The sequence below is a fragment of the Microcaecilia unicolor genome, chromosome 7 (assembly GCF_901765095.1).
Source record: "Microcaecilia unicolor chromosome 7, aMicUni1.1, whole genome shotgun sequence".
Taxonomy (NCBI): domain Eukaryota; kingdom Metazoa; phylum Chordata; class Amphibia; order Gymnophiona; family Siphonopidae; genus Microcaecilia; species Microcaecilia unicolor.
Window position 1 is genome coordinate 166238716 of NC_044037.1, and position 26940 is coordinate 166265655.

The following is a 26940-nucleotide window of genomic DNA, read 5'->3' on the forward strand; positions in this document are numbered from 1 at the left end:
CTTAACTCATCAGATAAGATGCTGCAAAATGTTTGCACCAACAGAAAAGTTAAAACAAACAAAAAAACATTTATCTTGCAAGTTACTCAGAAAAAGACGATTTTCTCTTAATGCACCCCCTCAAATCAGAAAAGAATATTGCAACAGGCCAGTGATTTTGAACTATTTTACTTTGTTTGCAAACATTTAACATAATTCAAGCTATACCAGATTTTTGGGTGGCACAGCCAAGATGTATAATCTTTACGTGTAGCATTTCAATTTGGGCACATTCATGTACAGTGGGTACAATCTGAGTTAATTCAGATTATTTCCCCTGATATGGAGGTGGCAAAAATGATTAAGGGCATGGAATGTCTTCCTTATGAAGAAATACTTGACAAGTAAAGGCTCAGAAGATGCCTTAGAGCAGACATGACAGAGGTTGAAGAAAACCATGCATGATGTAGAACATGTTGATAGAGAACGGTTATCTACTTTTTAAAAAATAATGCTTGGATTAGAGGACAGTCCAGACTAGTAGCAGGTTGAAAATCTCATTTATTTAGTTTTCATTGCGCCCTTCATAAAAACACATAATTAAACCATGAAATGTGCTTGAAAGAGTCAGTGATGCTCATAATTCAGCCGAGATGAAAATGATTTTGACAAGTTTCTAAAGGAAAGGTACATTTAATTCTAGGTGTGTCCATCTACCACTTTTGTGAGTGAGCAACATGGCAAGTGTCTCTTATTTTGGTTTTCATGGGTACTTTGAAGGGAGTGGGACCCAGACTGGCCACTCTCAGAGACAGGATACTGGGCTCAACGAATCAATGGTTTGACCCAGTTTGGCACTTCTTATGCACTCAAATTATGTACAGTAGAAACTAGAGAGAGGTGTATCAGCAGGGTATCAACCATGTTGTGACACACTAATTATAATCCTTTCAAAATAACTTTGAAACTAAAAATTCATTTTAGAACTGTCACAAAGACAATTCTGCTTACTTCAAAAAGTGTTTACCAGTACGATAATGGAACACTGCAGTAACTACAAGTATTAATTTAAGACATTCATAAAGGAAATATCTTACTTAATTAGTTAGGCCCTGCTCATGAGATTTAAAATAATTGCATATATAAGTCCATTACATCTAATGTTTCCATATTGCCCTTATGATCAGGGCTGGATTTATCATTTGGTTGAGCAGCCATGTGTGTAAGGATGCTACACCATGTGGCACACTGTTGTCGCTTTCCAGAATTCCTCCTAATTTCCAAGCTTGGTCCCATCTCTGCACAGACACCCAACAACCTCCCTTGCAACAGCAGGACTATAGTGCATCACCTGCAACCCCATGACTCTTCTGGAATGACCAGCAGTGTAAGTTATTCCCATAAATAAAAAGAACATAGTATAGCCATGAATGTAAAGTGATAATATGATTTACTAAATAAGAGCAAGATTTACCTAAAGGTGCTACTGTGTTACCATGGGCTAATGCACATTATCCCCCCAGATTCTATATATAGCGATTTCCATGAATTCCATAACAATGCGTATAACCTAATTGGTTAATAAGCTAATCAGCGCCGATAATTGGATGTTAACAATCAATTATCAGAACTAATTGGCATTAATTAGAATTTACGTGCATTACTTGCTAAACATATTCTGTAAAGTGGTGCATTTAAATTCTATGGTTGCGCTGCCAAAAGGGGGCGTGGCCATGGTTCAAGAGCATTCCAAAAATGTACATGTAGGGTTACAGAATATACCAGCTCTGTGCCTAACTTAGGCGCTGGTATTTACACCAAGTTTTCCTTGGTGTAAATGGATGTGCCTAGAATTAAGCACTGGCATGGCCACTAGGCATATTCTATAAATCCATTTAGCTGTATTCTATAAACCACACCTAAATCTAGACATGGTTTATAGATTACACCTAAGCGGAAAGTTTTTCAGCACTGATTTTTCAGGAGCCAAAAAGAGAATCTGGTCCTATTTACTGTAGAACCCATTTTTTATACACAATAATGCACAATAACTGTATTAGCATGCACTAACATGGAAGTGCACTTTAGCAAACCTATCCTTAAGCATACAGGACTAGATTTTTTTTTTGTTACATTTGTACCCCGCACTTTTCCCACTCATGGCAGGCTCTATGCGGCAGGCAATGGAGGGTTAAGTGACTTGCCCAGAGTCACAAGGAGCTGCCTGTGCTGGGAATCGAACTCAGTTCCTCAGGACCAAAGTCCACCACCCTAACCACTAGGCCACTCCTCTGCCAGATTTTATAAAATACGTCTAAAAAATCAGCGCAAAAACGAAATATGCCTGTGTATTATATAAAGTACACCTTAATTTAGGTGTATGTTATAGAATAAGCCTTAATTTCCACGCAGTTTATAGAATACGCCGAGCACCCGTCCGCATGACTAAATTTAGTTGTGGGCACTTAGCCAAGTAAATCTTGGTGTAAATGCTGAAGCCTAAATTACGCATGAACTGGGTGATTCTATAACAATGCGCATAGATCTTAGAGACGCCCACGGCCCGCCCATTCCAGGCACATGGCCATACCCCCTTTTCAACTATGTGATTCAGAATTTACACGCATCATGTTACAGAATACGCCTAGACAGTTCTCTGCATAAATTCTAATGCCAATTAGTTAATAATTGATCAAGTGGCAATTATCGGTGCTGATTGGCTTAAGTAATTAAGTTGCACGCTCAAATCCAGAATATGACTGTATTTGTGCATGCAACTTAAGTCACACTATATGAAACCCGGGGGATAATTTGCATTAATAGATATTAATGCACATTAATGCACTCTAAGCCATCTTTTATAATGAAACTAGTAAAAAAGGCCCATTTCTGAGACCAATGAAACGGGCGCTAGCAAGGTTTTCATCGTAGTGTGTATGTTTGAGAGAGTGTGTGTGAGAGTGACTGTGAGAGAGAGAGAGAGAGAGTGACTGTGAGAGAGAGAGAGAGAGAGTGAATGTGCGAGTGTGTGACATAGAGTGAGGCTGTCTGTGTGAGAGTGTGTGTGTGTGAGAAAGAATGAGAGTGTGTGTGTGAGAAAGAATGAGAGTGTGCGGCAAGGGCCCCCCCCTCCGTCTCCTCCCCTTTTTCCCCTCCCCCTTCCTTCCCCTCCCCATTTTCCTCCCCTCCCCCAGCTTCAGGGTCGTGGGCCCCCCTCCCTCCGCCTTTCAGGGTCGTGGCCCTCCCTCCCACTGTCACTTTCAAGCTGGCTCCCTCCCTCCCACGTTCAGGCTGCCTGCCTGCCTCCCTCCCTCCCACCCACGTTCTGGCTGGCTCGCTCCCTTGCTTCCTCTCAAGTGTCAGTGCTCCGTTTTGACGCGAGGGCGGGGCGATGGTAGTCCTCCCTTTGTTGCAGGTCGCTTGCGTTCGTGATGTGTTTGACGTCACGGATTGGGTGGGCGATGTGATTCGTTGAGTGTAAGTGCTCCGCCGTCGACGTCATCATGTTGTGATGTGAGGGCGGGGCATACACTCATGGAGGAGCATCAATCTACACCACTTCATTTTTAGAACATTGGGAAACTTGAGGCTTCAATAGAATGTTGGAGGTACGTTTTATATAGAGAGATACCTACTGCACCGACTGTATTTCACCTGTAGCTTGGATTTGGAAAGGTAATTAATTAAATCTATATAGGCTCAAGAAATTTGATAGGGTTACTTCTTGGCTTCCAATATGCAAGAGGGTTATATTTGAATCAATCTGCTTACTAATTCAAGTAATATATGAGTTTACTTCATTGATTAATACTTTTCAAGATTCTTTATTTAGTCACTCGGCTCAATTAGTTATTTTGTCTTCCTAGTTTTAGAGGTGTTCACTTTTCAAGAATTTTAATATTGTTTTCATTTGCTGTAGTCTCTCTGTGGAACTTTCCAGCTTCTGCAGTGAGACTGGAAACTTCATATTTGGATTTTAGAAAGAAGTTGAAAACTTTTTTATTTGATAACTAATTTGATGTTATGTTTAATACCTATTGCATTTTGAATTTTTGAATCTTTGTTCTAGTTTTTGTATTCTGCCTGTAAATCATGGTAAAACCCATGAGGGGAGACAGCGGTACATAAACAACATATTGATATTGAAATCTAAAAGGACCATCACCATTGCACAATCATCCATAAAAAGCACACTATCAATTTCTTAATATAGTAGTGATAGGGACACAGAACTGGGAAAATGTCCTCCTGCATGTATACCTCTAAGGAACTCTGCCCACTTAGGACCACAAAGTATCCTGTTGCTGAAAGTGTACCAAGTGCTATTGGGGGGGGGGGGGGGCAGTCCTAGGAGGGAACTGTCCCCTCTTGGGTGGAAATTGATCAGAGGGGAAAAGTCCTAGGAAGGAACTGGTGGGTTGGAACTGTCTGGAGGGAACTATCCCGGTGGTAACACACCAGATACCATTCTACCCATTTTAGGCTTACGATTCTAACTTCTACTACTCACTCTTTACTGGAATCTTTGACCTTCCATCTTAAGACTTCCCCTTCTTTTACCTTTCTATTGCTCTATCACTCTCCTCCCCCTCCCACAGCTTCCTCTTTCCAGCTCTTGCAGTACACTGTTATTGATCATTGTCTACACAATCCTAACCCAATTATCCTTGGAGACTTCAATATACATCTCGACGATCCAGCCTCTATATTTTCTGTGGATCTTAGTACACTTATTTCAGAATTTGATCTCTTCCAACCTGCTCCACTATCCACTCATAAAGCAGGTCATACACTTGATAATATCTTATTCCTTTCTATGCTGAATACACACTTTACTCCTGGACAGATCATTTTCTCCTTACCCTATCCTGTACTAAGCTTAGCATCCCACCCAAGCCACTGCTTCAAACAACTATTCATTGAGATCTGTACAAATTGTCACTAGAAACCCTGGAAGACAACATCAACCTACCTGAATTCTATAATCTCGCTCTCTCTGATCAAGTCTCTCAGTTCAATTCCACTTTACAACAAGCCATTGATCATATAGCCCCTTCCCACTGTACAGACTTGCACTGATACACCAAAAATGCCTTGGTATACGTCAAGTCTAAGACTTATCAGGACTCAGCTGCACTACGATGAAAGATGCTGGAGCCGTCAGCAGACACCAGTCTTGCTTGATGCCTTCAAAATTATTGCTTCTAACTATAAAAAGGATATCTTAAAAGCCACAAGAGATTACTACTTGCTTCAGTGGAGGAGTGGCCTAGTGGTTAGGGTGGTGGACTTTGGTCCTGAGGAACTGAGTTCGATTCCCGGCACGGGCAGCTCCTTGTGACTCTGGGCAAGTCACTTAACCCTCCATTGCCTGCCGCATTGAGCCTGCCATGAGTGGGAAAGCGCGGGGTACAAATGTAATAAAAATAAAAAAATATATAAAAGCCCCTAATACCTCGATACTGTAAGATCACTCACCCCACTTCAACAGAAGACCGATCCCTCCCCCCCTTCAGTTCAAGCTCTAGCAGGTTATTTCCTTTTCTGTGACCTCACTCCAATTGCCCTCCCTTGTCCCTCCTCTTCTTCAAACACCCTCTCTGCAATTTTATATGACTTTAATATGCCTACCTTTTCAGCAGTTACTACTGCCTTGCAATCTATGAAAGCTACAACTGCCCCACATGATCCCGTCCCATCTACTATTCTCAAACACTATATTACTATTTTAGGCCCCTACAGTCATAGCATGATCCTAACCAGTCTTTTCCTAGCCCAAGTTCCATGTACATAAAAACTCACTATCTTATGACCTAAAATAAAAGATCCTTGTAAGCCAACTTCTTTGTGCTCCACCTAATGGCCCATTTCATATTTACCTTTTATTGCTAAACTTACTGAACATATTGTCCATTCTCAACTCACTGATTATATCGATAAAACAAACACACTCCACCCAGATCAGACGGGGTTCAGACATTACACTACGGAAACCTCCTTATTAGGGGTTACCACCTATGTCCGTTATCATTTAGACCAAGCCAACCTTAGTACAAACATTACTATTATCACACATCAATTATTTCAATGCCATTTATGCTGGCTGTAAAAAATCTTTCTTGAAAAAACTACAGACAGCTCAAAATACAGCACTCCAGATTGAAGTAGCCATCTCCGTTCACCCCGCACTTTAAAGATCCTGAAGCAGAAGGGCAAATGTGAGCCAAGCGAAACACTGGCCAGCATTGGTCTGTGAGTGGCTGTGGATACAGAAAATAGCCACTTGAGCTGTCAGAAGAAGTGCTTTAGAGTTTTTTGAAAGCAAAGTACCTTCTTCATAAAACTGTGTTAGTTTGAAATTACATTATGTTCATGCACATAAGGAAATTGGCAATGTGATGTGCTTTCTATATCTGTCTACGGAAGGTTTTTTCAACCTATGATGAACTGCAGATCATTCACGATCCTTTCAGCTCTATAAGATCTCACGATCTGTTGCTTTTTGAGGCTTTTTCCTTCCGATTCCTAAACTATTTGGCACTGTGAATGTGGGACACCTAAATTTTCTCTCTTTTTTTCACAAGGGATCTTTTGTGATTGGTTGAGTTTGTTCATTTGGATCCCTTATCCACTTTATTTTGGTGTATTTGCCCTTATAGAATAGCTGCTTTGCTGCTACTTTGTGTGCTGAAATGGTGGTTTCTACACATTTACCCAAAAAGTGGCATGTAAAGGTGGGCGCCAAGTTACAGAATTGCTCTTCAAGAGAACAGAAAGTTCAAAGTAAGATTAAAAGGGAGGAGAAATGTTGGAGGGGGGAGAGGATATAGGGAAGAGAGAAAGTGGTGAGAACATGGGTGAAGTTGAGAGAGAATAGTATAGGTGAGGGGGGAGTTGAAAAAACAGACTGGGGGGGAACAATATTCCATTTAATTTCTGATGTGCTATAGCAACAAAAAATTTATTTTGAGCAATCTTTTATAAGCTGAGCTCATATTTGTGTACTACGCACCCAGTGTACCTTGGCAAGTGTAATGCAAATAATACTGTTATTTAAGTAATTGTTGTAATGAGAATAATTTTACATTAAGGGCCTCTTATCAAGCTGCACTAGCGGTTCCCATGCGGCCATGCCGATGAAGCCCATTCAAAGTGGATGGGCTTTGTCGGAATTGTCGTGCAGGGGACTTCTGGTGCAGTTTGATAAAAGAGGCCCTAAGTTATTTTAGCATATTATTTGTTTTCAATATTAGAAAGCTTTAGTTAAATTAAATTTCATTTTATATTTTTACAGATATGCATAAACATAATTATTAGTCAAGGCCAGTGCAATGATATTTGGCACTCTAGACGAACCTTCAATCTTGTGACCTTTCCCCATTGCAACCTACTGGTGTCAACTCTAGCATTAACAATTATACTTCACAGATGAGGTTGAATCTGGGGATCTCATGGATCATCCCACGAGACAGACTCCATGCTTCAGAGCAAATTGACATGCTCTTAAGTGCCTGGGATAATGTTTGCTCACTGCCCTTATGGTTTTCCCACCCTAGAATGATGGCATAGTATTATATTTTCTTGTATGTGCTATGTTTTGCCGTGTGCATGCACACATGCACAGATTAGAGGGAACAGTGGTGCAGTGTGACAGAAAAGACTGGTAGGGACAGTTAAGAGTTCACTGCTGTTGGGTACTTTCTCTGCTGCTGCTGCTACCATCATTTCCCCCTCCACTACCTTGGATTTTCAGAGGGGACCTCTACCCCGACATGTTTTTAATTTTACAGGAAACACAAGGGTCAACTATGTGTAGGGGTGAGGGTGGGACTAAGGGAGGCAATACAGGTAGGGTTGAAATATTTGTGGAGACAAAAAAGAGGACACAAAAAATAAAATACCACCCTGCACCAGCCCGCCCGGCAGTCATTTTGACCCCACAAGAAAGCCAGATTCTATAAGCAGTGAAAATTCTGCTAAAAGTTACAGAAATGCATTTTCTTCCATAGTCTAAATACAAAATGATAAAAGATGTACATTTCCCAAAAAAAAAACCATCCATGAACAGCATGTCCCCCTTTCCTTTCCCTCTGATCCATGAGCAGCTTGCCCTTTCTCTCCCTCCCATTCACATGCAGCTTGTCCCCGTCTCTCCCTCCCATCCACGAGCAGCTTGTCCCCTTCTCCCCCTCCCATCCATGAACAGCTTGCCCCCTTCTCTCCCTCCCATCCATGAGCAGTTTGTCACCTTCTCTCCTTCCCCCCCCAGGTCTACCTTACAGCCCTGGTGGTCTATTGGTCTCTTTGGGGCAGGAAAGAACCCCACTCTTTCCTGCCTGCTGCTTCTTGGAAATGGCTGCTGAGACTTCAAGCGGTAGCCTCGCAAGACTGCCGAGAACTCTTGCGAGGTCACTGCTTGAAGTCTCGGCAGCTATTTTCAAGAAGTGGCGGCAGTGGACAGGAAAGAGTCGAAGAGGCCAATAGACCACCAGGGTGCGCCACAGTAGGTTCAGTGTGTGTGTGTTGGGGGGTGGCCAGACAGCCCACCAGCCAAACCTGGACAAACGGGCCAAACCCGGACAAACGGGGTGGCTGGAAAAAAAACACCCGGACCCCCGGCAGCCCCATGAAAGGAGCAGACATCTGAGGAAATCCGGACATATGGTAACCTTAAATACAGGTATAAATCTGGCCCTTCCCATAGTATACAATTTCTTGCTCTTCTCCTTAATAAAACTGCATTTCGCCTTAATAAAACTAAAGACTGATCCAGAAGAGCAAAGTATATACATTTCTCTATATGTATACTTTTCTTTAGAAAAATACCCATTCTACAGTTTTAACAGAGTCAGATTTCAGATATCTCTACTAGATAAATATTCTGGGAAAGGAGCCAAGTCTGCCATTGTAGCAGAGTATATCCAAAGTTTCTGGTTAAAGAAAAAAATAAGTTACCTCCATTGAAATACCTTATTCAGCAGCCTGAGAAGAAAGAGGAGCCAAGACAGTGTTATAGAGGACACAATGCCACAGGGCATTTTATAGCTCCGCTTGAAATTTTAATGGAGTTTTGAAGCATGAACAAAGAAAGGAGACATACTTAAAGAAGGAAAACTGGCTTGTTTGCAGGGCCCAAGCTCTCAGTCACTTTGGTTCTTCTGCACTCTACTCCTTTTTCTGATTTCATAGCAAGAAACTCTTTTGATTTGACCTGAGTCTCAGTTTGATATTCTGCTCCAGAGAGAGTTCCTAGCAATATAACTTGTAAAAATATTGGAACTGCACCAGCAGAACTGTGACAGATGTCTGGAGGGAGAGAGCAGAAGTGCCTCTCTGTCTGAGGTTACTGCTACCTCCTTGTCTTGGTGTTTTTGTACTGCTGCTGAGTACACAAAACCAATGGGGCTGTGGGAGATGAGAGCAGGAACCACAGACAGAAAAGCACTTCCTCAGTTCCCACAGTTCTATTAGCTCTGGCTGCTGTTACATCACAGAGGGGGGAGGAGAGAGCAATGAGGAGAATGGAGAGGGAAGGAAGAACAAGGTAGGGAGGAAAGCAGCAGCCCGCAGGAACTGGGTAGAAAGAGGAGGCAGAAGCTGAGCAGCATTACCATGTTGAAAAAGGGCAATGAGAAGGCAGTGAGGGATGAAGATTAGGCAGTGTGCTCAGAAGGGGCGAAGATGACTAATGAAAGATCTTTGGCCACTTACTTATTTTGTTGACCACATTCATTGAATGAAAAGTCACATTTCTGTTAGAGGTCAGTGAAAATAAAGTCATAATTTTTTTCCTATCTAAATTCACGGACCTAGGTTAAGAACTCTTGATATAAAGAGAAAGACCATAATGGAAAGGGAAGAAAGAAATGAAATATGAAGAGGAGATAAAACAAAGAAAGAAAAGAAGGGAAGAGAGAGACAGTAAAAGGGAAGCAGAGACAAGGGAGAATAAAAGGGCAGTAAAAGGGAGCAGAAGCACAATCCACAGCAAACCAAGGCAAATGAAGAAAGGATCTTAAAATAAGAAGTTGTCATGTGATAAATTAAAAATATCTCTATTATCAAAAAGAAACAAATAACATGGCCATATTTTGTAAAATAAACAAAAAACAAACAAACAAACAAAACCTCTACAACCCTGAATCGGAGTGGCCTAGTGGTTAGAGCACCAGTCTTGCAATCCAGAGATGGCCAGTTCAAATCCCACTGTTGCTCCTTGTGATCTTGGGCAAGTCACTTAACCCTCCATTGCCTCAGGTACAAACTTAGATTGTGAGCCCTCCTGGGACAGAGAAATATCCAGAGTACCTGAATGTAACTCATCTTGAGCTACTACTGAAAAAGGTGTGAGCAAAATCTAAATAAATAAAAATAAAATAAAATACAAAGGAAAACAAAACACAAAAATGTTTTTCTTTGTATTTTATAGCTAACTGTCCCCGCTGGCATTGCTAAGCGATACATTAGTACTTTGTAACTGAGAAAAGCAAGGTTTATTTGTGTGTAATAACACTGTATAGGTATTCTGAGGGATGAATGTGTGTGGAGGTGGGCTACTCTGGAGTGTGTGAGAACGGGTGTCAGTGGGAGTGTGCTATTCTAGGGTGTGTGATTGGGATTGTTTTGCCGAGGGATATGCGAGAATGGGTGAATGTGACTGCGGTGTTTTGCTGAGTGCTATATTAGAATGGATGAGTGTGAGTGGGGGTGTGAGAGAATGGCTGAATGTGAGTGGGTGTGTGTGAGAATGGACGAGTGTGACTGGGGTGTTTTACTGAGAGGTGTGTGAGAAAGGGTGACTGACATTGAGTTTAATACTACCTTAAATCAAAAAATGTGGAGACTGGATCCCTAACTAGCACTAACTCTTCTTTTCTGATCAATTTGTTTACTTTGATTTTCTTGATTAGTTGTTTCTTTCAGTCTGGCAAGTGCCTGCCGTTTGGCTTCCACCATTTTCCTGTCAAAACACAGCCTTCTTTTCAAAGGCATATTGAAATTCAGTTTCCTGCCCTTTTCGGGGAGCATTCCCATTGGGGGGGTGGGGGTGGGGAAGTGAATTCATGCACACACTTCCCAACCTGACCCCAATACTTTCTCTCTCCCTTTTCCCACCAGTCTCTGAACCACCCTTGTATTGACACTGTTAGGGAAAAGGGTATTAGAGAATATGAGAGGGACATCAGTCGCTGAGCCTTCACCCAAGCAGTTTGTCGTTTAGCAACAGCAAGAAAATAACTTTCTGACCTGCAGCTTATCCATTTAATGGATGGAGGTATTGCTCCCCCTCACCTGAGAGCCCCCCCGTGAATTGAATCACTTAAAACTACACAATAAACTCAACAACGGCGGGTAGAGTCTGCATGCTAAGTTTGGTAGCTGCAGCTCTTCGGGGGACATAGGAGTTCGGTCATGGACAAGGAAACAAACACACACACACATCTGCTTTTTATATATAGATACATCCTTGATGCTGCTGGTTTGTTTGTTTTTTTTAAACAGAACATGGCCATATCAGGTGTTTGTTTTTGTTAATAAAGACATTTATAATTTATCACTACTTATTGTAAGATCTGTTGTTCCTTTGCAAAGGAATAGGAAAGATGGTAGAAGGCAAAAACAGGTTGATGGCCTTTCTTCCCTCCCTGGTAGAGGAGAAGAAAAGGTGAGAGCAAATATGAGAGAAAGATGACAGTCTCTACCTGCAGGGAGAAACGGAAGGAAAATATGATTTTATAAAGTATGTGCCAGAAACAGTTTGTGACCACTGAGAATGTTTATGTCATTATTGTTTTGGGAACATTTCTTACCTGTGACTGCTTGTATCAAAAACTAGAACCTTATACTCATATTTCGAGCTTGAATGCTAAGCTCCCCCATGCATTAATCAAATCTTATACTTCCCTATACAACTGCTTGTCTCCTTTGCTCCACTTGATTTCCTTTCTGCCTTCCTCACATATTTGTTTAGATGTATACAGGGACACAACTTTTTGTTATTTTAGACCATACCTTTGAACTCTTTCCCTCCTATCTGTGCTGAAACAACTTTTCACAGCTTTAAGAAATTAAACTTGGCTTTTCCAAGCAGTCTTTGTTGAAAATATCTCCTAAACTAGATCAGATGTAATGGCAGTGAACTTGTAAAAGGATGGGTTTCATGAAGAGTTGACACACTCTCTTAATCTCTTATCTTTTGCTTTTCCCAGCTATACCCCCTCTTCTTTTGTCCCATATCTTGCATTTTCTTTCTGCTCCAACACGGAGCTGTTCTACCACTTTGCTATGTGTGCTTGCTCAATATAGTATACCAAGTTCATGAAATAAATAAATAAATGCCTCAAGTAGTGTTGCAGTCTACAGGCAGAATGGTTGTTTCTTACTCTCCTGGCTTCCAGATGACTGTGGGTAGGATAATAAATTAAAAACTTCCTGTTTGTCCCCACATCAAACAAAGAGTAAAGAATCAGCCCGTGGCAGCAGAAGGACATAAAGGGCAGAAAACTGAAAGATACAAAAGAAATTGTTCAGGAGTGGACTGAGAGATTAAAAAAAAAAAGGAGGATAGAGGGAATGAATGAGGAAGGGTGATATTATGGAGAAAAATGAATGACAGATGGAAAGTAAGATGATTAATAATGGGATTCGGAGGAGGTGGGAAGGAGGAGGGAGGAGGAATGGAAATATCCAGGTAGAGATGTTCACTCCTCCAACATGATTCTTGAACATAAAGTCCTAACTCCCAACATATTACATCTTAGTTACTTTTGTGAAACAATTACTGTCTTAAGACAGTAGTTCAGCAGTCACACATAAGGGATATGATACTGGCCTTAATGCTGAAGGGATAGGTTCTCTCAGAGATTTCTGGAAGGCTGCAGGAGCTGATGATGAATGTATTTTATAGACTTGAAAGACAAACAGAATTGAGGAGAGCTACAGGAGACAGTAACCCCAGAACTACTACATACATTACAGGCAGTCAAAGCCAGAAAGCTCTGAAAGAATCTGGTCTTCTGGTGCTGAGCATGGGAACAAGATCAATGTGTTACTCAAATTGCTTGACTTCAAAGCCTATTTTAGAATAGCAAATCCGCTGTGGAGGTGCAGCGAAGTGATGAATAGAGTGGGATCACTAAGTGAGCAGCAGTTCATTATGAAGTGATTCATTACACTGGAACCCTGATACAGGCAGCGAAACTTGGTGCCAGGTCGGGTCCAAAGTGTTGCTGAGTGTACAATGTGATACAGACTCCAGTATAATACAAAGAGCTAAGGGCCCTGTTTACTAAGATGCGCTGTAGGCACGCAAACTTTTTATTGCATGCTAAAAACTAGCGCACGCTAACTCTACAGACACCCATAGGAATATAATGGGTGTCTCTATTGTTTGCGTGCCCATAGCGCGGCTTAGTAAACAGGGCCCTCAGTGTTTTTTGATGATTTGATATTCTAAATGGTATGTGTTCAATGGTCAAAAAGGGACCATCTTTGCTGACTATGAATGGTATCGACATATATATAATGCTTAAATTTTTGCGTTATATCTTCACTTGAACTTATTAGTGCATTCACATTGGAACTGATGATATGCTTTGAGCTGTGTATGCTATTCTACTGCTCTTTTAGGCCCTTACATGTGTACATAAAATCATGTAAATGAAGGAGTTTTTTATGTGTGACTTTAAAAACGGCATACACTGCATATGGAGCACAGGACTTACAAATGAACTTTAAGGACTTTTTTTGTCAAGGTAGTTAAAAAATATTATTCTTAGTGAAGCAGCTTTTCCTTAGTAAAATGCAATTATTTTTAGATCAAAGAGCCAGTTTTCATGTTTCACTTTTCTCTTCTACAGCATATTTTTTAGGGGTCCTTTTACCAACCAGAGGTAAAATGACCCCTGCGGTAGCATCAGCGTGCAGGTTTGCCATGTGCTGAGGCCTCCTTTTACCGCTGCCAGTAAAAGGACTTTTTTTTAAAGAAAAATGGAAATGGCGCTGCTGAGTTAACACTTATACTTGACTGCATAACTTACTCTGTCACTTATGAACTTTAATGCAATACCACTTTATATTTCTCATTCCGGAAATGGCGATTGCCATTATGGAACAATGTAAGTCACATTGAGCCTGCAAATAGGTGGGAAAATGTGGGATACAAATGCAACAAATAATAATAATAACACTTGCCGTTGTGCCCATTTCTGGGGGGGGGGGTCCTTACAGCCTCCTATTTAGGAGGTGGTAAGGGCTCCTGCACTAACCTGGCAGCATGTGGCACTGACCTATTACCACTGGGTAAGCTCCCTAGCGCAAAAAAATGAAAAATAATTTTTTGGCACCAGAAGTGCCACATGGTAGGAGTCATGACTACCGCTGGGCTCCCGCGGTAGGGTCAAATCACGCACACCAAACCTGCGGTAGCCTACCGCAGCTTGGTAAAAGGGCCCCTAAATGTTACAGCTACTGATTCTCACAAAATATATCCCATAAGGAACCATCTTATGATTTTCTTTTTTTTTTGTATCCCATCCACAACAATTTTCCAGGACATGAGAGTGGGAACAGAAGCAGGAATGAGGACTCTGATGTCATCTTAAAAAAAAAAAAAAATCTGTGTACAGTATTGATACACTTTAGATGTGTGCAGTGCATGTCCTGGAAAGTAGACTCCTTTAGTTTTGGATGAAAAGTCTTGATTTTTTTTTTTTAACTTTCCATAATTTTCTTCTAGTTTTTCCTCTCGTTTATCTATTTTTTAATCCAACCACTATTGGAAACAAGATGCTGGGCTTGATGGTCCTTTGGTCTGCCCCAGTGTGGCAATACTTATGTACTTATAGCCAGTCTCCTACTGATTTCTCTCCCTTTCAAATGTGCCTTGCTCAGTATCACCTCACTTTTCCCCCTTCATTTCAACCTCTCTCCCCAATAGGGTTAGCCATGCTTTGTAAAAATGGACCAAAGTGGACCTATCCGCAAAGTAAGTTGCTTCTCTTCAGTTCTGGCAGTACATTCCCTTTTAAAGCTGAAAAGTGCAGCCTGCAATTGGACCACACATCTCTTAAGGATCCTGCATTTTCACTGGTGCACAGCAAAGAGCCATGCCTTTTAGTTTCAAAAGAGACCACACTGCAGGAAAGAATCTGATTGTTTACCAATGCCCACACCACCTGGATAGAGAAAGAGAAACAGTGCAGCTAGCTTAGCCTGAGTCAGCCAGGCCTAAAGGCCCAACCAGCTAGATCTAGACACCCTGCCCAATTTGATTAACCAGCCAAAGAGAAGTAATTGATCCACCAAGCTGCCAGTGAAAAAGCATGAGCAATTTAGCTAAAGAGAAGTTGTAAAGAAACTGGCTGACTCCTCTCATTAACCAGGCAGAAAGAGTGACAGAAATAACAGCTGCTTGACTGAGTGCATTCCAGTGAGAGAGCCATTGCAACACCTGGAAATAAAGACCTACTGTAAAAAGGGACCTGAAAAGATGTGGCTTTTCCCATCTCACCACATCTCTCAGAGAGAAAGACAGAGTGGAAAGGAGCAACTGCCTGCACCAAAGAGAAGAAGCAGTCTGACCCACTACACCAACTGGAGAGAGACTAAAAGAAAAATGGCTCCCTTTTACACAATATTGTCCTGTTATGTAAATGGTTTGCCAGTAAAAAAAAAAAAAAAAGCTGGCTTGTTAGTAAAAATCTGCCAGATAGACATCAAATTTGTTTTTCAGGAAATATGCAACTGTGCTCCCCAACTATCATCCTTCCCCTCTATTCTCTCCCAGATGTTCTGTTGATGGTTTGTTGTCAACTTCTATTTCATTTGTTGTGTGCCATTGCCTCCCTCTTCTGGCACACACCTTCACCCTTGCCAAACTACTGTCACTGTGCTTAGTGTAGGTGGCATGGCACCCAACGTAAGTAACCCAAGTACTGATAGTGCCATGTGTCTCTCAGTAAACAAAGCACAGATTTGAGTCACTTTTGTTGGCTGCAGTCAAGAAGAGGAAGAAGTTATAATAGGTGTCAAAAGGCACTGCACTTGGGGAAGGAGGTGGGATGCAATGAGGAATAATATGAGTTTATGGGCAGTAGAGTGGGTATTTATTTTATTTTTGTTACATTTGTACCCCGCGCGTTCCCACTCATGGCAGGCTCTATGCGGCGGGCAATGGAGGGTTAAGTGACTTGCCCAGAGTCACAAGGAGCTGCCTGTGCCGGGAATCAAACTCAGTTCCTCAGTTCCCCAGGACCAAAGTCCACCAGTATCAGTGAGAGGTAATTCAGTGGCAGCAGCCACTACAGTATCATATTTTAACACAGAGAACTTGCTTGCTGTATAGATTTATAGTGCAATAAGTCTTGCTAGAATGCCAGCAGTGCAGATTTCCTCAGTGTTATCTTCTTTCTACACCAATGTTGCTGACAGATTCCACAGCAGTGATGGAAAAATAGTGATAAAGATGATAAAAATATGCCACAGCAGACAGAAAGAAAACTTGCCAGGAATCAGCTTTTCTGAAGATTACAAATTTACTCATCTATATGTATTTTATCCTGATTTCTTCTTACTTATATTTAACAAAAAAAATCATTATGCATTGTCTCATAGCTTCCTCATTGTCAAACACACCCTCCTAAAATGCAATTCATCTAATGTAATTATGTATGTTTACTATATATATATATATATATATAGTTTGCTACACCAACTTTCTCGTACACATCAAAGAGATTTACAATAGGGTAAATTAAATGGACATAAACAGGCCATTTCAACAGACAAAGTTAGACTTCACACAAAAAGAAAGATTATAATTAATTTACTTTAGATAATGAGGTAAGATGGGATATGGGAGGGTAGCCATTTTCAGGATCTGTACCCACGGAGACAAGGAGGCCTAAGCAGAATAATGAACAGTTGAAGGTGTAAAAAATGTTATATCATTCTAAAGACTTCCATGTAGCCAAGTCCTCAATGACACCTCCTATAGTAGAGGCAGATTCATGAGGCTACAGAACAATTTTTTTATTATTATTATGTATTTATTTATAGAATTTGCAAATACATTACAAATCAACACTTGCACCAGCAACATAGAGAAACGAAAAACATCAAAAGTAAAATGCAATACATAAGAAGAAACTCTGCCCTCCACCTCTTCCTTAGACCTCAAAATAAGAGTGGGGTGTTGAAACAACAAGGAGATCACAAATTAAAGTAACAAATTTACACAAGAAAAGGTCCTAACCTGATATAAACCCCTGCATATAATGTACCCTTAACTAGCCATAGTATCAACTCCACTGGAGATCTTGATATCAATAAAGGCTTTCAGTTGATCTGGAACAAAAAATACATATTTGACCCCCATATACCTAACTAAACATTTGCATGGGTATGCTAACAAAAAGGACACCCCGATAGACCACGTCTCTTCTCTAAAAGCCAGGAAAAATGTTCTCCTATCTTGTGTTGTTTTCTTGACTTCCGGATAAATCCAAACTTTCTGACCACAAAAAGTACTTGTGGATTTCTAAAATTAAGTCTCATGATTGAATTGAGGTCTTCTTCAAATACTAATGAGACAGATATTTCTGATAAAGAATCTTCAAGTAAAACGATCAAATTTTGTATTCCATTACCACCATCCTGTGCTTGAGTTTGTAACTCCAGCTCCCGTGGGCACACCCCCAGTTAACTGAGTGGAAACCAGGAGATAGTATACCCTATTAATCGGAGAAATAGCAGATGAAGAAAAATCTTAAATTCTCAATAAGGTATTTCTTAAAGAAATCAATGAGAGTTATACCCATAGCCCTGGGAAAGTTCAAAACACAAAGATTAAGTCTCCTATTATGATTACCAAATTGCTCAATTCTTTTGTGAATCAAAATTTTAACTTTCACAATAATATCCACTGATCCTTTTAATTTATTAACATCTTCTTGTACCTGACTGAGCTGAAGATCAACTTCCTGCTTACTTCTTTCAAAAGACTGAGACATCAAATACACATTACTTACTAGGAGAGAAGCGTCCTGTGCAGATTTAGTTACAGTTAGGGTCAAATCCTGAATTGCCTTCCAAATGACATCCAGTGTAACTGTCATGGGAGCTACTGCTACCTGAACAGGCCACTGGATCACCTTCTCTACTGGCATTTCATCAGGTCTGGTACCCAAAAAGCCTGGTGCTCCTCCATCTGGGCTTACAGCAGGGCAAGCTTCCCTAGTTTCCATCTGCAGAGGTCTGGTGGCATACTGGCCCAGCATCTGATTGGGGAAGAGGTTCGGGCCAGCGGCGGTAAGCCCTTCACCATCCCCTTATGTTCAGTATGGGGTATTTGTCAAAAGAACACATCAAAGGAAGAAAATCACCAGAAAACACTGAGCTCCGATAAGCGCCACCAGTAGCTCAAGGTGCCATCTTGCCATGCCCCCTCCCTTCTATAGAACAATTCTTTCTATGAAGGCACAGGGAAGGGGAAGAAGACTCTTCTCCAAGGTCATATACCCCAAAGCAAAGCATACTTTCTCCAACCAGTCTACTCCAAACAGTCCCTTAACAGGCTCCATCTCTGAAAAGTTATGACCAATTAGGAATTTTAAAAAAACCACAGCATTCAAAGTATACTGAAAATCCAACTTTACCAATTAATTTCAGAGCAACTCAACTTGGTACACTATTTTTTGGAAGACACTTCAGAACATATTTACAGTTTACTCAATAGCCTGTTAAATAAAAGGTTCCATAACATCACTCCATCTTGCCTTCCCATAGGTTCCTACTCAGGATGCTCATAGGTAGCTCCCTTAGAATACTCCCCTTTCTTCCTATGACCTTCCCTCCAGTCAGGACTCTCTCTGGTACTTATGGCTTAGAGTTGTTCCTGACTGTTCCTTATCACTTTATTTCTGCGGTTATGAAGGTTTAATCCCTCACATGATCTGAAACTCTCTTCCCCAGTCCAAGCTCAATCAGCTTATTGGGTGGCAGGAATTTAAGATTTAGAAGAACCTCCTCTCCTGGGAGTGCCCTCCTTTTATTATTGCCCTAAGATTTGTGTGATTCCTCAGAGTTCAACCCAAAAAGCTATGGCCCGCTGGGTGCTATCAAGAGGCAGAGAAATTACATCTCTCCTCCAAAATTGGGGCCTAAATTAATTTAAGGAACCCAATTAACTTCTCTTCTACACACATTCCAATTAGGTACTGAGCTACAATAATCCTAGGTCTTTATCCCCTTATTCTGTTTACAGGGCAGTTCCATGCCTTCAAAAGCATGAAAAAAAGATCTTTACCTTTAGTGCAAAAGATTTAGTGACACCTGAGTCATATATAAAAGGAACCACGTTTTCAAAACAGATATATCTAAAAACTAAATATTGCAAAGTTTATAAGGGCATAGAATTCCATAATAGTGGTACCTGATAGCAAAATGCTGTGCGGCAAGCAGACTCAAACTGTATCATCAAGGGAAAGAGAACAAGCAGACTAGCTTGCGAGGAATGTGAAGATCTACTCAGTGTATAAGGAGTTAAAATAGATTTGATGAGGTTGGACTAAGACAAGTGTTTTAAGACTGAAAATCAGAATTTAAAATTTTATTCTCTGGCTATACCGTATATAATCAAGATATGTTTAAGCGGTTTATATGCATCAAAATCAAGTTCAGGAGAAGCAGGAGTCCAAGAAAAGAGGAACTACATTATTGGAAAGGGGGAATTAGGAGGCCAGGCGGAGTGCAGTAGTAAAGATGTTTTCTTCTTTAATCTGGATTTCAGCAAGGGCAGAAGATATCTAGTTTGTATTGCTGGACTAGGTTGTAAATCAGGATGATTTTGGCTTTTAGCAACCATACAAGTAGAGAGGTGTGGTAGCCGTGTTAGTCCACTCTTAAAGGTTATCAATAGAAATCAAACAAAATAAAACATGGAAAAGAAAATAAGATGATACCTTTTTTATTGGACATAACTTAATACATTTCTTGATTAGCTTTCGAAGGTTGCCCTTCTTCGTCAGATCGGAAATTAATGAGATCTATTCCAAGGTTTCTAGTACTGTCTGTGTCAAGATGGGAATCAGCAGATGAAAGTGAAACCCTAAATAGTGAGTGCAATGTGAGGCAGAGACTGGAAATAAAATTGGACTTGAACCCTGCTGTGACCGATATAAACAACTGGAATATGATGTGGCAAGTTTTACTTAGCTGTGGGACACACCTGAACAACAACAATTAATTACAGAGGAATCAAAGAGAGAATGCCCTCAAAGGTGAGTGAAAGAGTACCTCTCCACTCTTGTCTCTCCCTACACCGCCCCTTGGGTACTCCGTTCTGTGGATAAATCTCTCTTGTCTGTCCCCTTCTCCTCTACTGCTAATTCCAGACTCCGTTCCTTTATCTCGCTGCACCTCACGCCTGGAATAGACTTCCCGAGCCTGTACGTCTAGCCCCGTCTTTGGCCATTTTCAAATCCAGGCTAAAAGCCCACCTCTTTAACGCTGCTTTTGACTCCTAACCACTACTCACTTGCCTTATCCCCATCTCTTTAATTCCCTTACCTCTTAGTTGTTCTGTCTGTCCTATTTAGATTGTAAGCTCTTTGAGCAGGGACTGTATTTTCATGTATGGTGTACAGCACTGTGTATGCCTTGTAGCACTACAGAAGTGATAAGTAGTATAATATATAAAGGATTTTTTATGAGTAAACTCTATCAACGCATGAGAATGTAAGGAATTTCTCCGTTTATGCAATCTCAAATGGCCACAAATGCAAGCAACCCACGTCAAAGGACACACACTTGATCTCATCTCACACAAACTCTCAACAGACCAGAACCTAACAATAACAAATACGAAATGGACAGAGACACCCTGGACCGACCACACTACAAACTAAACTTATCCCTATATTGGCGGAAGAAGGGTATACAACAAATACTAGAACACATATCCTACTGCACAAGAGGTCAAGTAGACACGAAAACATTCTGGCAACTAATATACAATAACGAATGGGCAACACAAACAGACTCCATATACTACCTCATAGAATGGGACAAAAGATGCAAAAGCATACTAGATGAAATTGCGCCCTTACGAACAAGAACCCCACGCAAGCATAACGACACCATGTTCAATCGATGGACAGAAAAAGTTAAAAACACAAACCAGAAAACTCGAACGAACATGGAATAAAATAAAAGATGAACATACACGCAACACATGTAAACAAATACAAAGAAAATACAAATACGCAATAAGACAGGCCAAAAGATCATACTATAAAACCAAAATAGGGACAGATTACAAAGACATGAAGAAATTATACCAACTCGTGAACAAACTCCTAGACACCAACTTGGTCACTACCACGAAAAGAGACATCCCATCTGCAGATAAACTTGCGAAGTACTTCAATGAAAAAATTATAAATCTACGCAACATGCCACCTCAGAACAACACCGACATTGAAAACTTCCTTAATGAATTGGATCCAACCATTGGAGAATACCCAGCAGATCGGACATGGTTAAACTTCGCCCTCCTTACTGTCGAAACAGTTACCCAGGCGATTAGGTTTTCCAACACTCACTGTAAACTAGACACCTGTCCCAGCTACCTAATGAAATCTGCCCCTGACTGCTTCATAGCAGACCTCACATCCCACCTAAATTACATGCTTCAGCAAGGCCTCTTCCCTAAGGAAAATGGCAATATCCTACTCACCCCAATACTAAAAGATACTAAGAAAAAAACAAACAAAATCACTAACTACCGTCCAGTAGCATCTATCCCGTTGGTGGTCAAACTGATGGAAACCATGGAAACCAAACAACTTACATATTACATAAACAAATTCGCAATATTACATGAATCACAGTCAGGCTTTCGCCCCCTCCACAGCATGGAAACAGTATTATTCACTCTTCTAGCCAAATTCAAGCAGGAAATAGCAACAGGCAAAAACATCCTTCTCCTCCAATTCGACATGTCTAGTGCATTCGACATGGTAAACCATAATATATTAATAAGATTACTAGGTAAGTTTGGGATTGGTGGAAACATACTTAACTGGATCAAGGGCTTCCTAACCACAAGAACATATCAAGTAAAATCAAATTCAAACATATCGTTACCGTGGAAAGCAGACTGTGGAGTTCCGCAAAGATCACCACTATCACCAATCCTATTCAACTTAATGATAACCCCACTTGCGAAGTCCTTATCCAACCATGGCCTTAACCCTTTCATATATGCAGACGATGTCACAATATACATTCCTTACAAAACCAAACTGACAGAAATCACCAACGAAATCAAGCTTGGCCTGAACATCATGGATTCATGGGCAAATGCATTTCAACTAATACTCAATAAAGAAAAAACTCATTGTCTCATCCTCTCATCCCAACACTGCGCGGACATCCCCACAAGTATCAACACCCCAGATCATACCCTTCCTATCTCAGGCAGCTTGAAAATCATTGGCGTTACAATGGACCGTAACTTAACACTAGAGAGCCAAGTGGCATCCACAACAAAGAAAATGTTCCACTCAATGTGGAAACTCAAATGCATGAAGCAATTCTTCCCGAGGGAAACATTTTGCAACCTGATACAATCAATGGTACTAAGCCACTTAGATTACTGCAATGGAATTTATGCGGGATGTAAAGAACAAACCTTAAAGAAACTTCAGACTGCTCAAAACACGGCAGCTAGGCTTATATTTGGTAAAACGTGATTTGAAAGTGCAAAACCCCTCCGCGAAAAACTACACTGGCTCCCAATCAAAGAATGCATCGCCTTCAAAATCTGCACCCTGGTTCACAAAATCATCTACGGAGAAGCCGCGAGTTACATGACAGACTTGATCGACTTACCAATTAGAAATACATCCGAATCAACACGATCTTATCTAAATCTGAACTACCCAAGCTGAAAAGGACTTAAATACAAAACAACTTACGCATCTAGTTTTTCCTACATAAGCACACAACTGTGGAACGCATTACCAAAAGCCTTGAAAACGACATACGACCACCTAAAATTCCGGAAATCACTAAAAACCAACCTGTTTAAAAAGGCATACCGATCCAACTTAAATGCCTAATCTCTGCAACACAACCAAACTAAAACACGTAATGGGCATTACACAACTCTTCCGTTCTCCGATTCCCTAATGTGGCTGTACCACATGAACTTGATCTTACCACATCACCACCCTGTATTTGTTCACACCGGAGCCTGCAAAGGACTCTCCGGTACTATGTAAGCCACATTGAGCCTACAAATAGGTGGGAAAATGTGGGATACAAATGCGACAAATAAAATAAAAATAATAAAATAAACTCTACTTTATGCATAGCATCAAGAACATAAATGCCCACAGCTCCTTTACAGTCACAATGTCTGTGGGTTTGCATCTGTGTGTCTACATGTCCTTCACACACAGGCAACCTGTTATAACATTACCCTCATATTGAATTATACAGTCAAAAGTTAAGCATTCACAGAGACAAAAATTTTAATGCAAAGGACTTCACCATATAACTTTGGAAGTTACATGGATAAGTCCTTTTGAATATTGATAAGACTGTGTATATTCAAATAATTGGATATTAAGAAAAACTCGATCACAAACAATATAGTTAAAACAGACAACCAAAACAAAGTCAAACTCAACTAATACAAGTGTTTGCAGTTTAAAATGTAGTTATATATGTAGGGGTTGATATTCAAAAGTACTTATTTGGTCAGCAGCAGGCGCTAAGCATACAAGTGCTTTTCTTTTGGAAGGATAACACAATGCCTGCCCAACTAAGAATAGGAGACTATGGCCAAAATTTATCTAGATAGTCCTATCAAAAACAGATAAGGAGCAGATGAGTAGTCAAATGGTCCGAGCAGTGAGCTGAGAACCAAAGGCTCAAATCTCACATAGGCTCATTTCTGGCTTTGGACAACTAACTTAACCCTTCACTGCCTCAGGTACAAACTAAGATTGAAACCCCTCTGAGGACAGGAAAACAAAAAACACATACAATACCGGACTGTAACTTCCTTTGACCTACTACTAAAAAAGACACAAGGTAAATACAGAACAGTTCAACTGTTTAATCAAGCATAAAGATTAGTCATCAGCTTATCTTTATGCAGTAGCTGGGTCTGAATATTGTCTCTGTAATTTCTAATGTTCTGCTATGACTGGGAAGCAGGGATCTCCACAGAAATAGAGAACATGATGGCAGAAAAACAGCATACGGCCTATCCAATTTATGCATCTGACAACAAACCCAGTCTCTAGACACTCTTCTTCTCTCTCAGAGTTCCTTGATGCTTGTCCATACTTTCTTGAATTCTGACACTGTCCTTATCCCCACCATGTCCAATTTGAGGCTGTTCTATGTATCCACTACCCCTTCTGTAAAGAAAGATTTTCTTAAATTACTCCTGCATCTGCCTCTTTTCTCCCGCAATGTATGATCCCCTCATTCCAAAGCCAACTTTTCATTGAAAAGGCCTGATATCCATATGGAGGTACAGTAATACCTCGGTTTTCGTTGACTTCGGTTATCATCGGTTTCGGTTTTCGTCGATTTTTTCTGCGAAAAATGTGTCTCGGATTTCGTCGGCGTGCCCACATGACCTCGCTGCTAATTTTGCGAAAACAAAGGGCGACCCATGCGTTCTCCTGCTCATTGATTCATATGGAAATAATTGCCTCGGTTTTCGTCGGTTTCGGATTTCGCCGATTGTTTTCGGACGGATTATCGACGAAAACTGAGGTATCACTGTATTTAACTGTCTCTGCTGTATCTCCCCTTTCTCACGCAAACAAGGGCATGTATATTTAGATTTTTATGTCTGCCCCCATATGATTCATGATGCTCAACCAATAGGAGCAATATTTGGTCCAGAATTCACTAACAAGTCATGAATACATCAGTTTTTCCAGGTGAGCCAAGAAGCAGAAGCAAAAACAAGAAGGCAAATCTTACTCTTTTCCCACACATAGAGCATGAACTGATAGTGAACTGGCCCTGCAATTGACATATTTGAGAGTGAATGATTATTTGTACCTTGGTAAAGACGCATACTGCCTTTCCATCCCTTCAAAGCGGACGCTGTGAGAATTTCCTTCAGCACCTATTCCAGATACCTGTAGAAGAAAAAAGGATAATTAAAAAAGAGGATCAATTATTTACTTCCAGTCATTTCTAGTAAACAAGTCAAAAATCAGTCTAGGAAAAGCAGGGACTCAGAATTTGAGCATTAATGATCCACTTACTGGTCAGTAAGTCTTCAGCATTCATGATCTCTTAGATACTATGTTTGTCAGTTCTCTGCTACCAACTCTGTTGTCTTCCTATCTGCTTGAAAGCAATTCTAGTCACTGAATCTTACTATCTCTTCTGGTTAATGTTTGGTTAGTAACAAAGTAGAAGATGGCAGAGAAAAGACCAAATAATCCATTCAATTTGCCTAGTGATCCTTGTCCACAATATTCAGGATAGGGCGTATCCTCACTGCCAACCATAACTGTGCTGTTTGTAGCTATCACTCTTTAGACAGTTGCTGCTGTCTTCTTTCATTATGCTCCAAAGTACTGGGTAGTTGGTCATACAACACACTGTTTGCAGTTTAGGCCCAGCAACCTTCCTCTCCCATGTCCAACTGCAAGGTCCAACAATAACTGAACGTCACCTGAACACCTGGTTAGCTGTTTCCAGAATATCTAGCCTCCTAGGACCTTGTGAAATTTCCTGATGGCCCTTTTCATTACTTCTAACACACACCATACTGTTCCAGTCATAATGAGGCGTAAGTGGCCTGCCAGACATATCCAGGTATGTGAGTATTTGTGAGTCTGTAGTTATTACTATATTTCCAGCCAGTTAGACAAACCCGGCTGCTAATTAATTCTTCTTCTCGCTCTTCCCTTTTTTTGTAACTAAGGATCATCTGTAATTATCTCTTGTCTTCCTGAAGTAATTTAGGGGTAATTCTATAAGAAGGCAAACCTGTGAGTGAGGCGTTCTGTCTGAGCAGCAGATCAAATGCCTTCACTTGTAGCGCTACCTTAATTTTGCTCTTCTGAATAATAAGAATTCAGAACCAGCAACTGATTGATTTTACTGGAATTTGACAATAATACCCCTGACGCAGGCATATATGGTTATGCCGAAACACATCTGTGTTGGGTTATACAATTGATGCTGGCAATAAAGAATCATCTGGTTCTCATATGTGACTGTTGACTCCACTCTTTGTTCCTTCTGTAGCTTTAAATCCAAAACATTGTCCAGTTGAAGCCAACAGACCTAGCAACCTGGGTCTATGTGGGTTTTCCAACGTCCAGATTAAAAAGACTTAAAACACTACAAAATGCAGCTATACATTTACTGGGGAATGTACATTATAGAGACCATGTAACTCTGTTATTTTGAGGTTTCATTGGCTCCCAATAAAATTCCAGATTGAATTTAAGATACTTATTTTGGCTTACATTTGTTCCACCATGCCTCACTTATCCAAGTCTAGAGTTGCTCTAGCCTCCTTCACTCTGAGGGGACTCATTGACCATTTTCCCACAAGTTTGGCCAGGGTCCGGAACTAGATGACTCAGGGAGGCAGCTTTCCCTCCTATTCTGCTCTTTCAAGCCAATATTAAATTTACACATCACTATGAGTGACAAACAGTCTGTAAGGCAGAGCTTCTCAAGATGTGGGTCAGGACCCTAAACGAGGTCACTAAACCCATGTTTGGGGTCCTGACCTAGGTGGGCTCCCCATAGGTGCAGCACTATTCTGTACCTCCAGGGAGTCACACAATTTTATTTGGCTGCAAGGGTTGTACTATATCCAGAGCAAAAACAATAACATACTCTTTGCAACAGCTATGCAAGCAAACCCAGCATTATGAAACCCATCTTCAAATGTCAGTACAG

General features: G+C 40.7%; 1 protein-coding gene across 2 annotated transcripts in view; it reads right to left on the reverse strand.

Annotated features, from left to right (window-relative positions):
• The window catches only part of PARD3B (par-3 family cell polarity regulator beta), a 2175158-nt gene that overhangs the window by 153202 nt on the left and 1995016 nt on the right, over positions 1 to 26940 (reverse strand). For both annotated transcript variants that reach the window (XM_030209894.1, XM_030209893.1), the window contains one exon: positions 25072 to 25151. In XM_030209894.1, the coding sequence (XP_030065754.1) occupies positions 25072 to 25151 (80 nt within the window). The remainder of the gene's footprint in view (positions 1 to 25071; positions 25152 to 26940) is intronic.